Source organism: Eurypyga helias, unplaced genomic scaffold (genome assembly GCF_000690775.1).
Source record: "Eurypyga helias isolate BGI_N326 unplaced genomic scaffold, ASM69077v1 scaffold22716, whole genome shotgun sequence".
NCBI lineage: Eukaryota > Metazoa > Chordata > Aves > Eurypygiformes > Eurypygidae > Eurypyga > Eurypyga helias.
This window is the reverse complement of record NW_010258825.1, coordinates 2,341-17,739: the sequence shown is the minus strand read 5'-3', so window position 1 is coordinate 17,739 and position 15,399 is coordinate 2,341. Positions and strand designations below refer to the sequence as shown.

Here is a 15,399-nt window from a genome sequence, read left to right as displayed (position 1 = left end):
AAGGACCTTTAATAATTTCAGATTATCTTATGGTGACAAAGTACTGGGTTATCAAAAGCAGGCCTAACAACTTGGCTGACATCTTGGTTGACATCCAGATAGAGAAGTTCTGATTGTATTGGAATGTCTCATTATAATTAAATAGGTTTGCTTGTCATGTAATTAACTAAATATTTCTATTAATTTTTGTGGGTTTTTTTAAATATATATATATGTATAGATGCAATATAAATATTTTTTTTTTACAGGGGCTAAAAATAAGATATCCAAGAAATGTTTAAAGAACTTCAGAAAATAAAATATTTCCACTAAAAAAGCTTTGCTTTTTGAGGATCAAATATTTGTTGCCAATATACAATAATCTTCATTACTTCAGCTTTTATACGAGGCATTACAATACTTCACACTTTTGACATATACCTATGTTTAAAATCATCAAGTATTTCTTGCTTTTACTAAACACATATCTCAGTTCTCAGTTTTTTTTAATTACCATTTCTGTTTATTTTATTCAATATACCTCAAAAGTTTTGAGGAAATTAGTCTGATTAAAATATTGCAATAATCAACTGTATGCAAGCACGGGAGATTGAGATATTCAGAAAGAAATAATGATCAAGTTGACATAATTCAACTGTTCAATAAAGAAACTATTTTCCTCAGTTTTGAAGATATTCTTGTTTCATTTTGTTGCATGATTTGAAATGACACTATGCAAATTGAACTTCTAGACCCTTTAATCCTAAAATTTTGCATAGAGAGATAGATTTGCAAAAATGAAACATAGGACATTTTGTTTAATCAAGATAGTTTGAAGTTCTGACTCCCTCATTCACAACATTAAAAACCCAATGCAGTTGCATTACTTTAGGTTAAAATTCTGTTTTCTACCAAATGTCAATGAATGGGTTTTAATTCATGTGATTTCACCAAAAGCATAAAACATCTCTAAACAGCTTTTTTCACTCCGATTCTTTACATTTATGTATGTTTTTATATAAATTTCTTCTTCTAAAGATTTCACATGTATAGGAAGGGAGTCTTTAAAAAGTCCTTAGAAGTCTTTAAAGTCTTTAAAAACTCTTGAGAACCTTTAAAAGTTTAAGTTAATGATTATTCAGTAGATAAAAAAATAGTAGACGATAAATTAAATGAGATTTAAGGTATCATCTTTAAAAACATTGAATGTAATCAAACTTAATCTCTATTTTACTTAACATGAAGAGTGTATTTTAAAATGATTCTATGAACTTGTACTTCTGAAGACCATAGAAGACCTGTCGTTAGAGTAGTGGCTGCCACATGTGATGAGGATCAGATTCAGTATTAAGTGCAAGTTTTGTTTTCTCCAACAGTACAATGCCTTCTATAGTTTTGTTCTTCATAAATATCTAAATATTTTCAGTTGTCTTTTTTATTTGGGACTTTTTGCCTGCTTTTGCAAAAAGAGGCTGTTAAAAGTTAATTTATGGATTGAAAGAGGTAAGTTTCTACATACCTTTCAATCGAGAAAATCTCAAACTTTAGGATTTGCAGTACATGATGAGATATCCTAGGATTTCTTTCATTTGGTCTGATATCAGAATTGTCATGGAAATGACAATAGAAAAGTATGGAAAGCATGTGTTTTTCTGTGAGCCTTTCTTAGTTAACACAGGGGCTTGTAACTGGAATATCCAAGATTAAAATACTAAAAAGATGAGATTTGACATGAAAATCCTCACTATGTCTGCTATAGGAAGGAAACGAGAAAACATACTTATCTCTTCCTTTTTCAGAATGAAGAGACAAAGCTCTTGTTTGTGGCTGTAATATTTATGTAGAAGATGTAACCAGGGAAGAACCATGTGATGCAATACTAAAATTCATAATTCCTTACCCACAGATCTTGTAATGAAAATAATTACCAAAGTGAGTAAATTAACACTCATTTAAAAAAAAAAAAAAAACAACTTTAAAAACCTTTAAAGTTGTTAAGCTGGGGTTTTTTTGCATATGTCCACTGTCATCATCCACAGGTGGATGGCATTTTAAGTCAGTGTTAGGAACATACAGCATAATACAAAGGGTGCATATCTTCCCACTAAAGTATTTAAAAAAAAAAAAAAATCAGGTTCTAAAGTGATCAACAAGTAAATTTCAGTGTCCTGATGAACCTTGAAACCACTGGGAGCAGAATTAGATTTAGTATTAAATGTCCAGCTGCTTTATTTAAAGGAAAAGAGAAAAGAAATATCCTTTTGTTAGTACAATCTGCTGTGCAAAGCGAATGGTGGGACCTCCCCTTTCACTTTTTCATAGTGTTGGGCAGAATTAAAAAATTAGTAAGTGTTTTGTTAACGGTTTTAGAACTTGGCAGTTTAAGATGCATTTTGGGATTGAAATCAAAGGCACTGTGCCATTAACTGAACCTAGCAGGATGAATTAGCCTTGACACATAGGGAAAAGTCTATCATTTTATATCCACAGGCTATACTGCTAAATTGCTAGCCTGTTAAATACAAGAGGGACAAGGACTGGTGCCAAGGCTACGGGGAAGTGTCAGAGAATGGTTTGCATCCAGAAATCTCAGTGGTTTGCTTAGAGGCATGGGGTGTACTCCTAGATCATATATGTCAGCATATACCTGCAAAAAGAATCCAGCTCATCCGCTCCAGGATTGCTTGCAATGCAGTTTAGTATATGAGGAAAGTTTGATGAAAGTGGATTGGAAGATTTCCACTAAAAGTACATTCCTGATCAAAACAAAAATGCTAATGCAAACACACCTTGGCTGTCCAGTATAATTTCTTAGTCCTGTGCACTATTTTCTGAACTTGCATTCTCAGTATTATGTGCTTTCTGGTTCTTTTCTTTTCCTGGTTTCTGATTTATATCTTTCTTCTTCTGAACTCCCCGAGTTCAGTCAGTGCAGAATCAGATCGCTTCCCACCTCCTCCTCACGTGTCCTTGGTTAACTGTCACATTTCTTCCATAGCTCCTGATATTCTCCTGACAGCTTTGTCCATTCTGCATCACTCGCTTTTACACCCATTTCCGTAACCTCATTTTTCACAGATGAATGGGATTAATTCTCTTCCTCTGAGGAACTATTGAGGACTAGATTCTGCAACAGAACTATTGCAGCTGAGGAGTTATTTCATCAAGTGAGTAAAAATAGAAAGGATAAATTATCTTCTCACCTTTCCCTTAGTTACATTTGTGTGTGCATCTACTGAGCAAACACTTGTGTATACATACCTCTGGAACAAAATGTGTTTAAAAGAATCAGTTCCAAAATACCTGTGAAATGTATTGTTCTTTTTGATATTCTGACTCATAATTAGCTGAAAATAGTGTTTATATTCTGACACAGAAAATGGGCACTGAGGAAGCAGGTTAACCATATATATATATGTCAAAATTATACCTGCACATATAGACAGATGTAGAAATACATCCCAGATAACTAAATATATAGACTTCTAGGTTAAAAAACAATCAATCAAACAAACAAACAAAAAAAACCCAAACAAAAAACCAACCTGTTACAAAGAATTCATACAAAGTTATTATATTAGCACATAAATCATCATATTGCCTATTAAAAAAAAAAGTACAAATTAAATATCCTTTTTTTTTTCCTATCTGCAAAATTCGCAATGCAGAAACTGCTTTGAGACCCAACACTAAATTGAGGAGGAATATAATAATCCCAGAAATAAAAGCAATAAATTTTGGTTTTTTTTCCATATATTTTTTCTACTTTATTAAAAAAAATGTTTTTCTTTACCTCTTCAAATCAGTTCGCATTTGTTTTATAACTTTCTAAATTCTTCCAGAGGAAAAAAAATATACAGTCTTAAGAAATGTCAAATTGGATGTGACTCCACCCTATCAAGGAGGAAAATGCTATATGTTAACTTTGTTTTCTTAGCAGCTGGAAAACAATACAGAAAACAATAATTAGTTATCTGATTCATACCTAAAGCAACTATTCCCATGAATTTAAAAAGGACAGTGCCATCTTACCGTATTCATAAAAGTATGGAAATCATGGAAGAATTGACTTACAGTGATCAAGATCAGTAAGAAATTGACAGGTGTGAAAAGCTGTATGTTCAAAGATGCTGTCTCTCAAGAAACTTCACTGTCTCCTTCAGGCAATCACTGAGATAACTAAAATGTGTTCATTTTCTCATTGTTAATTACTCTATTTTATATGAAAGCAGAGATGAGAGTAAAACTATAAAAGTACAGAATGTGTAAAATCCCCAGCTATGCAAAAAGACATAAAACCAAATCATTCCAGGTGACAAATAAAGATGAGATTAGATCTTGAGTTCAAAATGGAGAATCCCAGTCAGTTTAGTACAAATGCACACATCTGTGCTTTTTAGTGTTTACCTGTTCCTCCAGGATTGCCTTCAGTCTCCAGGTTATTACGTGTGATATGTCAAATTCATAAAGATTTTTGGAAATTGTTGAAGTGCTTCTGAACTGCAGTGGTCTTTTTAACAGATATTATCTGCATTTCTGTTTTGTGGTTGGTATTTTCTCTCACATGGTACTTACTGAATAGATTTTAATGATTATTACTGGTCATCCGTAAGTATACTGCTGAGTGCCAAGGAAGTTTGTAAACCTGCTCTGCGGATGTGAATGTAGTCACTGAGATGTTATCACCACCTCGAGGAGCTATTTTTTGTTTTCAAGCCATGTTACATGCAATTTCTGCATGGTGTGTTGGTAGCAGGAACTGAAGAAGACCCGGTTCCTAATACAGGTCTCAGCTGTCCAAAATTCCAGCCACTTCATTCTTCTTTAGCTGTGCTGCAGGTCTGAGAGCTGCTGGCAGTCATTCCATGTGTCCTTGGCATATATTACTTCACATCCCACAGAGTCAGCAAAAAAAGGTAACTTCACTATTTATTGAAGCAGCAATTTATAGAGCTGTTGTAAATGAAGCACCACATCCTAGCTGTGTGCATATACACCTGATGATTTATCCTAGTGCCTGAAGTTTTTGTAAGTGTCTGATTTGGATAAATAATGACACATCTGCAGTTAGATCCCAGTGCTCAAGCAACACTTGAGTATAACTTCTTTTACACATGCTGGAGCTTTAATTCTTGGCAATGAAATTTTTATTCGATTAATTTTTAATCACATTCTTACCGACTTTCTGCTAAATTAATGGTGCAGAATCTGCAGTCTGGGAAGCAGCATAAAATTTTTTTAATAAGCCCATTAAAATGGGGGAGAGGCATTCAAAACTCGCAAATCAACTCAGCGAGTGATTGTTGTGCCATCTTCAGCAACTGCCTCACTGACCACTGCTCCCTGAGTGCCTCCATTGCCTTTTTTTTCAGATGGCAGCCCTGCTGACAACGCAGTAAGGAGCTGGGCTGGCTCTCCCTAAGTACTGGGGAAAGCTGGCAGCACATCACTCTTCTTTCATTACTTCTTTCTGATTGTCCTTCATTGACAAAAGAAAAAAACGTTAGTAATGAGCAAACAGTTCCTATTGCTTGTTGCTTGGTCCCAGCTCCAGCTCAGTGGAACCTCTAACATTTATCAGTTGTCAGTGATTTTTGAGGGCTCAAGGGCCAGTTGTTACTGGAACACAGCATATTCCAGGGACCATTCCTCCTCCTGCCACCTTCCCCCAGGAAAGTGAAGGAAAAAAGCATATTTTGAGCATAATCTTTCTGTTGGCCTCAACATGCAAGATGGCTCTCCAGGCAGGACCTGTGCCTGGCTTGTACTATCATTATTCCCTATTTATTGAGTCTGGCACTTTGCCTTTCTTGGAATAAAGTGAGTTCAAAGTTTCTTTTGTCATTCCCCGACACAAGTGCACATTTCACTTTGCTGCATTATCTACCATGGCAGCACTGATTTCTGGGTAAAGTAGGGCACCTTGGGATCTAATTTTATACTCCTCAACACCCAGATGAGCACTGTAGATCACGTTCAACACACCTAAATCCATATGGTATAACATTATGACACATCTCTGTGTCAAGTACTGTTATACTCTCATTACCTGCAGTGATTACATTTGACTTAGCCCTTTAAAAATGTATTCTTTGATCCTTTGAGATATTTGTTCTTTTTTCTGATGCCCCTTCACACAGAAGAAATTCATCACGTTATTTTAAGGTCATATCATATCATATTTCTTCCTGTCAAATTAGTTTCAAAACTATTTGTATTTGATTCCTATTTCTTTTAAACCATTCTTCTGGCAATTTCTTTGCTGCTGCTTACAGGCATTCTTGAAAGCACAAACTCTATTGAAAATACTTTTGCAAGATCATCTTCATTTCCTGAAATCCAAAAATTTCACTGTAGCTTTTAACGCCAGACAGCCAGTGACTGAAGTCTACTAAGCACTCATGAAGTTGCTCTCTATTGACCTGCAAAATGTTGCCTTTACATAATATCCAGCAGTGCAGGATACTAGAGCATGATCTTCAGTATCATCAGTTTCTATGAATTTTACCTTAGGTCTTGCTTACCTTTGACATGATGTAATGAAATTCTGATGCATAAAAATGGCAACCGTATTTATTTACCCAGATACGTGAAACAAGTCCCCACCGAATGGAAGGCAGTATGCCATGAATTCTTGTCATACAAGCCTGCATGTGCCAGCCTCCTATTAATTTGCTCTGATGGGAGAATCAGGAATATGATTGCCTTAGAAAGTTTATGTTTTGGTGGTATAGGGTAATTAGTTGTATCTAAACAAGAATTAAGAACAATTAACTTTTAAGGTTTGAGAAACCTCACTGTGGAATAGAATGACACACTGATTTAAATTATCCACGATTAAAGACCAATATAGAAAAGAAATAAATGCCAGAAGTCAATAATAACAATAATATCAACTACAGAGTAACAGGAGAGCCTGGCTCCAAGCTCACACTTCCCACTGAGACACACACTATGTTAAAACAAAGCTGTTGGGCTGGCACAAAGTGCAGACAGCCCTAGAGACTGATCCATTTCAAGGATGATAAATACTGTCATGTAAATACTCCTTCAGTGGAACTTTTTTAACACTAGAAGCAGCAAGTAAAATGTCAGATGAAAAATGCACTCTCACAGTCATACAGAACCGAACTGAAAAAATCTGGGGCCAAACGTAACTGTTGTGACAGAAAAAAGAAAACACATGAAAACATACCTGTACCTCTCAGGGAAGTACCTGATGAAATAGTGATAAAGGATACAAGATGACACAAAATGACTGATGGCTGTGAGCTGGTAGAGTGAAAAGCATGACATCACACATCAAAAGCTGAGAAAAAAGTGGTCTCTAGATATGCAATATTTTAAAAATAATACATAGGTAAAGTTCACTATATTTTTGTGTCATATCTTTGGCTGACGGAGAGAAACATGACTCTGCTGTCTAGTGTAAGTCAAAGTCAATATATGCCAGTTCTGTGTCTGACTTTTCCCTTTTATTTCAACCTGGACTCTTTGGAATGGGTCTTCCTGAAGCATCTGGATAACCTACAGTCCGTGATATAAAGCAGCAGATGAAGAACTTCTCATGCTTTCAGTACCAGAGGATACTCATGTAGGAGGGTAAACAAATAGATGTCATCTATTTAATTTCTCTTTTACATAGGTGGATATTCCAGAAATTACTAGAACTGGCTGAATATGTTTTGCTATTCTTTATGTGAAAGGGGTGGAAAATGAAGTCGGGGAAATGTAATTATTTCCAAAATTGGTCAACTTTCCATTGAAAAATATGGAACATATGTAACATTACATGCTTGTTTGACATTTAAGATGTTGGAATACTAATGCATATTCACCTTAATTACCACTGTGTCTCAGGGGAGCTGCATTTTCTTGTTTTTTTCTTTCTCTCTTCTGGACTTTGTGACTGGATTGTGTCTACATCACCCTTGAGTGATCTGTGTTTCTTTACCATAGGGAAATTTGGATAAAGTAGTCTGGGTGGGCTACAAAAGACTGAGAAAGGATAACTTCCTTAAAACATAACTTCTAGAAGACACAGGACCTTGGTAGCTACAGTGGAACACCAAACAAAATGGTTTGAATCAAAACTTCATCCCAAAGTGAAACATTATTTATTATGCTGCAGCTCCAACAAGACGTTTAGACATTTCCAAACCCTTTCCTTATATTTCATTTGCATTAATAAAAGGTTAATAACTTGATTTTTAGGGTAAATTGTAGTGGTAAGAAGCATTTTAACATATTATGATATTAAATGCATAATATCATAATTTCTAGTGGTATGAAAATCCCAGTTTTTACCAGCTGCTAATGGCCTCTGGAGAGATTCAGGCTGATGAGGTTTGTGATGTCAAACAGCTGTAGATGAAAATACGAGAAACAGTTGACAATAATTAAATAATACAAATGTGAAACTACAAATCTGAGACAAGCACATAATCTTCATGGTATTATTTCATATGATTTTTATGTGATATTAAATACCATTCAATTGCCATACTCTTAGCAAAGTCAAAATAAGAACATACTAATCTGCAGATTTATATTTCAGACAGTAAAGAAATAAAACAACACAATATTTAGTTAGCATGAACAAAATTCTGAGGCTTTTCTTTTTTTTAATGTGAAATTGATAAACTGTAAAGATGGTAATTTATTGAGTTCACCCTGCAATGTAAGGTGAACAGTCCACAGAAATGACACAATTGTAAACCCTTTTCTTGTGTATGAAATATCTCAGAGCAAGCTGTGGAATTTCAAAGTGTACCTGTAATTAAACATATTTGCTGAACAATTCTTAATCTGCAGTTTATTTGCAAAAGCTTTATATACAGATTCAATATTCAAAATTCAAGCTGCTTGATTAGATCAGTAGGCACATAATATGTTTCTATCTTAGAAGCTTGATTTTTCATATCAAAAATCTGGTATGAATGATTCAGAATTTGCTTTTTGCAAATACTCTTCAATATGCTCAAAATTCATCAAACATTATTGTTAGTACCGCTATTCAGCAGAATAGTTACAGAAAGCAAACAATACCCCGCTCAAATTACAAAAACGTCTATGTACCTTTCTAGTGAAAGGAAACCTGGTTGATAAGTGGAATTTAATAGCATAAATGAACAAACTATATTTACTTACTCAGCTTTCGAAGGAAGAATGATATTAACATACCTGCAATATATGTAAATCCCTTAAATATATATGAGTAACTTATATTGCTACTCCTACATATTTTTTTTTCTAACAGAACTCATTGTGTACCTAAATTTTAAATATAAAATGAAAGTATATTTACTTATGGAGGCTGGATGTATTGGATTTATCTGAATTATTCTGATCCTTAATTTGGAAGATATATTTTTCAGCTGCTAAGCTACACAATAATATGAGAAGCTGCTTACCTAAGCTTTATTTTTTTTCAGTGCTACAGAAAATGCAAACAGAACAATTAAATCATTGCTTCAATGGGAGTTGCAGTACATACAGGTAATAAATATATGGAGCTTATTCTATTATATCCTCATTATCTGAGTTTCTTTCTTTTTACTGGCAGGCTTATACAACTACAAAAGCCATGAAAACTCAATGCTAACTTAAAAGTACAACCTCTGTTACTTTAATATTTTTGTATTGTGTATCAAGGCAATGTTTACATCAGATAATGAAATGGAGATGGGGCAGAAAACACACCTCTGAAACACTTTCTACACAAAAGGATGAACACGTAGTTCTTTGCACAAAGCATTAGAAAATACTGTGATATTTTATTATTAAAAATGCTGCTGAAAAGTTTATACATATGTGTCCAGCCATATATATCTTCTATCATTACTTAAGGCAAAAAAACAAAAATTGCAAAACAATAACAGAAGAAACCATTAAACCCTGCGTGTCTCTTAAGGTCAAGAATATAAGCCTGGGAAAGTACTTTTCTTCTTCTTTTACAGTTTGAAAAGTATATTTTGATATCATTATTACAGAACTCTATGAAGACCCTATAAATCTGTTCCCTCCATAAATCGTCCATCAGTCCAGATGTATCAAATTATTAAATCAACTTGATTGTAATTACTTTTAAAAGCTAAAATCATTCACTCACAGGAACTCTTTTTTACCCAAATGTCACAAGCCTGACACAGTACTGTACATATTGCTAGCATAAGACAATTGGAAGTACTGAACAAATACTGTAATCCATGTTACAAACATACCCAACTGATTATGATGCCAAGCATCATTACCTTTTTTACTTTTTTTTTTTTCTTTTTCTAACCTATTTTTTAAGAGTTATGAATGGCTGCATCTCAGCTGAGGCATTACATAGGTGGTGAAAATGGCCTGGTACAGAGTCATTAATCAAGCAATCATTGATCATTAATCAATATTATGTGATGGATCAGTGAAAAACAAAACAGTTTTCCATTTGCTGCTAGTTGTACATTGGGGTTGCTGCTTCATCACATTCCAACCTGAGCATCCACCTCAGGTTTACAGCACATTTATTACAGATAAAGGATTATATCAGCCACATGTTGCATTTTTATCATGTCATTAACTTTACTTTTATTTCTTTCCTTCAGAACCTGTTTTACTACCTGCTACAACAAGGAGTTGTGCAGATGAATAGACCTCAGTGAATCACCTGGTCTTTGATTTTATTTGTAGGGGTGACTATTCCAAGAAATTTTATTAGAAAACTGAAAGCATACAAAACAAGAAGAGATACAAGGCATCTTGTGTTAGATACTTATGGGACATATGATAATGATGCAGCTCAGCTGTGAATTAATAATATAAAATACATCGGGGATAATCATGTCCAAGTGCAGACCAATTTGTTCAAATATCTTTGGTTACTATCTCTTGATGATGGAGTAACTTCTAAAGACAAAATATAAAGTGATCTTCATCTGTGATAACTTATTTCCAGATTTTCACATTCTAATCAGTTGTTTGAATCAAACTGCAAAGTTCCTCTGTTTGGGCCCTGGTTTCCTAGTGGAGGAAGGGCATAAGGGAATAATCAGCTAAGAATTTTGCCCTTCCTGACGGTGGTGTTCTCTGGGATTTTCAGTTTTATTCAGATGCAGAACAGCTGATGACTCCTCTGCTTCTCTCTCCATGATGTTCACAGACTATGGGACTGCCGTGTAATAAATGAGCAAAAAGGGTATTTTCTGATAGGTATGCTCTGAAGCACAAAACAGGGTACTGGGCAGAGAAGTTCTTTACACACTGATCATTTCCGGACACTTAAAAAATCAGCCAGCCAACCAACCCATCATTTCCCCCCCTTTCAAATTATGTTTTTATTTCATTTACTAAAGGTAAGAAGGTGCTTTCTCAGCTGAGATTCCACTGCAACTGCTGGTGAATGTAGAGTTAGTTTTCCTCAGAAAAGGCTGACCAAAACACAGGCTTTCTTTGCTTTTCTCAGGGCACAAAACTCTTCCTAATGTATCACAATAACCAAGAACTACAAACTGGACTCCAAATATATACTGTTGGATGTTAACTTGGTGCAGTTCAACAAGCTTATATTTCTTTTGTGGTTTTTTTCTTCTCCATTTTCCAATCCATTGCTGTGTTGCAATTTAACAAAGGCTAACAACAAATTAAATTATAGAAAAAAAAATGTTTCAGAAAAAATCAACAATCTCCTATGAATACTTTAACATGCACTAGTGTAACCTGTAAGAGAAAATATGCAGGTCACACAAACAACTGTATCCTCTGCATGACACCATGGTCTCATATAAATGAAACATGTTAGAAAAAACTCATGATTTTTGTTTACCACTAGTAATTAAGAAGAAATTCCTCCTTCGGGCTTGGAGGAAACAGAGGTGATATGACTAATGTATATACACATAGGTCACAACCGAATGCACAATCTTTCTAAAAGCTCTTTTCAAACTGAAAACATCAATAAAAGCTTCCTTTTTTTTTCTTTTTTTCTTTTTTTTTTTTTTTTTAAACTCACAGCTATGTACATTTTTACAAAGTTTCTTTAAATATAGTTCAGGCTGGCAAGTCATCTCTTTGCACAGAACTATAAGTATTTTACTGCATAGTCAGTCCTCCTCTATTTTTTTCTTTTTTTTTTTTTTCTTTTAATAAGAAAATTCTATTTCCCCCATCTGGATTACAGCTTCTTATGCTGGGTAAAACCCCATGGTGATGTCTTTCTTTTAACAAGGGCCATTCATGGTATGGCACATAAAGAATTTTTTTTAAATTAATTTATTTATTTTTAAAAACCCCAAAACACCTTTACAGTCACTGGCTCTGTGTTCCAGAAGACTCTGCTTTGCTTGTTACACTCAAACCACCATTTTAAGTGACTTCTTCCGGCCTCAACTTTCAATCAAAGTGGCTGAGTTCTTAAAGGAGTGTTGTAACAGCAGTGTACACTTTTCACATTTCACAGGGTTTGTAGTTGATCTTTAACATCAGAGAGTTTCTGTGGGAAGGATCAGTAAGAAAATAATGGCTGTCCTTCTCCTTTACTTGCTTTTACTTTAGATTTTTACAAGGTGTTCAATGCATGGTATTATAACTTTTTCCTCCTTTTTTTTTTCTTTTAATTTTGTTTTTTCTTTCTTCGAAGTGGCTTGTGAGGGTAGAGAAGGAAGGACTGAGCTATACCCTAGTGGTCGAATGTCCATGGGGCAAATTTGTACTGTTTTGTCCTCCACTGAAGGTGTTGAAAGTATGCAAAGGCTGCATTCCTGTTAATGTATTTGGAATCATCGTTATGGTGTTGGGTGTCATTAGCGGGATGTCGTCTGGGGACCTTCTCAAAGTAAGCGTGTAGTCTGGTGGACAGGTTAGTCTCAGTGTGTCATGGGCCTGCAGCGATTCACACTCGTGGTCGTGTTCTAGCTGTTTCATCTGCAACGACATGATCTCTTCGTTTTGTATGTGTGCAATATCATTAGTTGTGTTCCTCTGCGGGCTAGGGCGCCTGTGAGTCTCGTGACGCCGCTTGTCCTTCTTGTAATACAATGCAGCAAAAGCTAAAATATTGAGGAACAGCAGGGATGCCCCCACAGCAATGGTGACGCTCAGCTCTGTGGAGTAATCTCGCTTGTTCTCTATCAGAACTGTTGTATCCTCCGGGGCTGTTTTATGGGTGTCTTTTGAATGTTTGGGATTGTTGGCAGGTGTCATTGCTGGGCGTTTGGTGGCTGGCCACAATTTTCCAGGAGAACGTCGCGTCACATACGGAAATGATGTCATGTCAGGTGGGGGGACTTTCGTTGTTGTGGAAACGTACTGAAATATTTCATTCAAGTTGTGAAGGTGCGGTACGAGCTCCAACCAGAAAGCAACTTTTGTTGCTCGGTAGTGATCACGAACTCGGGGTTTCAGGCCAATATGCAGATAAAGCTGATCTTTAGGATTGTATTTGGACCAGGCTACTTCTTCAAAGCGGTTGGGTTTTGTGTGGATGAATTTTGTGTCCTGTGGAACAGGCTGGTTTGGATCTCTACAAAAATAAAACCAGGAAATATTAAAGTAATTAAAAACCAAAAACCTAAACCAAATGCAAAACCCAAAAAACCTTCCATCCTTCAGTCAATGGTTTATCCGATAATTAGCATAAACTAAAACCAGAAGCTAAAAAACCTCCCTAACTTAATAACAGATGTTAAGAAATAAACAAAAGAAAAATTACTTACTGTACAGTGCATCTCAGACATTATAATACTTTTTTACATGAAAATGGAGAAAGGGTTGTGTTTTAGCTTCCGAAAGATCATCTGAATTTCTGTGATTTGGTATCATACTCCAAAGTTGTCTTATAGGGGTACCAAGTACCATTCCCCATTGTAATAGTGCAGGTTCAACTCTTCTCAAGGATCAATATTAACTTTCTCATTTATGGGATCCCTACTTCCATTGCTCTAAGCAGTAAATACAGGCATATAATCCCGATGGTGATGTTGGAAACTCATATGACCATAAGATTTTGTACTATCTGTGTATATTACATATAAGACTTTAAAACATGAATTAGTAGAGCTAATACATGTAACTGGGAACTTTGTATTCCTTTAGTGTGCTATTAGTCCCACTTCATCCATGTATCTACTTTAGGGAAAAGTCTTTGAAATATTTATATGTTGAAAATCTTTCCATCATTTGCGTTAGCAGATAACTCTTTGAAAGTTCCGTGTGCTCATTTCTACTGAATAAGTACATCTAATGGCTGTAGAACAGTGAGGCTTAATTCTGTCCTGGTTTGCAGTGATAACAAATATATTAGCTGAAATCAACAAGTTTTATAGTAATTAAGTAGTAGTAGAGATAAGAGTGGTACATTACTCAGAGATAATTCTAAAATTGGTACTCCAAATATTTAATTGAAATTATGCTTTTCCCATTTTTTTTCTTTTCTTCTCATAGGTAAGAATAAAGGCAAACCAGTGGCACAAAAAGCATTTAAATGTGGTTAATGTCTATGTATACTTATAATTTTGGTAAACTTTAAGGAACTATGACTTCCTCTTGGCATGAAAAATACAGAAATTAAAATTTACTAATACTGAGTTTAACATTCCATTGTGCATGAGTCTGAACCTTCTTTATGCAACAAAGAGTATTTTCTGGGACCTTCTGATGTATTACACTGAGAGTATATGATCCATTTTCTGTGCATTAGTCTAAGAACTTTCCATTCTCCTTTCCACTCCCATATGATTCGTTTATTTCCTGTGAAAATGATTCTAATATTTTCCTTTTCTTCCAATATACTGTTATGTATGTTACGGGAATACCAAGACACACCACTACAGATTTTAAAGCATCTTAAATGTTCTTCTTTTTTCATTTTCAAAAGCTCATGAACATGATTGCCTAGTTTAGCATTCCTTAGCTGTTCATAAAGAGCTATTTGTAAGTTCTTAAACCAGACTAGTAATTAGAACCTTATAATTCCTGCATTCATCTGTTTACCTGAAAGAATTTATATATATTGAGTGAAAGGACGAACACTTTTTCTATACAGTTTTAGTAATTTGGTTTACTTATGCTTGTAGTCTTAGGCGTTTGGGCTTTTTTAATACTGTACTGTATCAAATTTTTCCCATCTCATTAAGGCATAAACTAGGGGTTCCACAACTGTGGCTATTTCACCTCTCTCTCCCTCTCTCTCTCTCTTTCAGTTTATGTAGTAATAGCTAGCCAAATCGTGTTAATTCTGAACAAAAAGATAACCAGTTAGTGATTGTTCATCCTAGTTGAAGCTAAAGGAGTAATATTTACTTCCAAGAAGTACAGCAGCAACATTATGCTCCTGCTTTGAGGGATTTTAACATGCAATTGGAAAAAAAAAAAAATTCTTTTGTTCTCAAAGAATAGACTGAAAGATTTGACAAATCTATAGGAGAAGACACTGGCCCA

The 15,399-nt window shown here is 34.9% G+C and overlaps 1 protein-coding gene across 1 annotated transcript; it reads right to left on the bottom strand.

The window, feature by feature from the left end:
• Window positions 1–12,583: 12,583 nt before the first annotated feature.
• On the bottom strand, window positions 12,584–13,483 carry LOC104511767 (neuroligin-4, X-linked; the record flags this gene model as incomplete). The annotated part of the gene is made up of 1 exon (XM_010154505.1): window positions 12,584–13,483. A coding segment is annotated over one exon (850 nt), but the record flags the coding sequence as incomplete, so codon positions are not given.
• Between the last annotated feature and the right edge of the window lie 1,916 nt (window positions 13,484–15,399).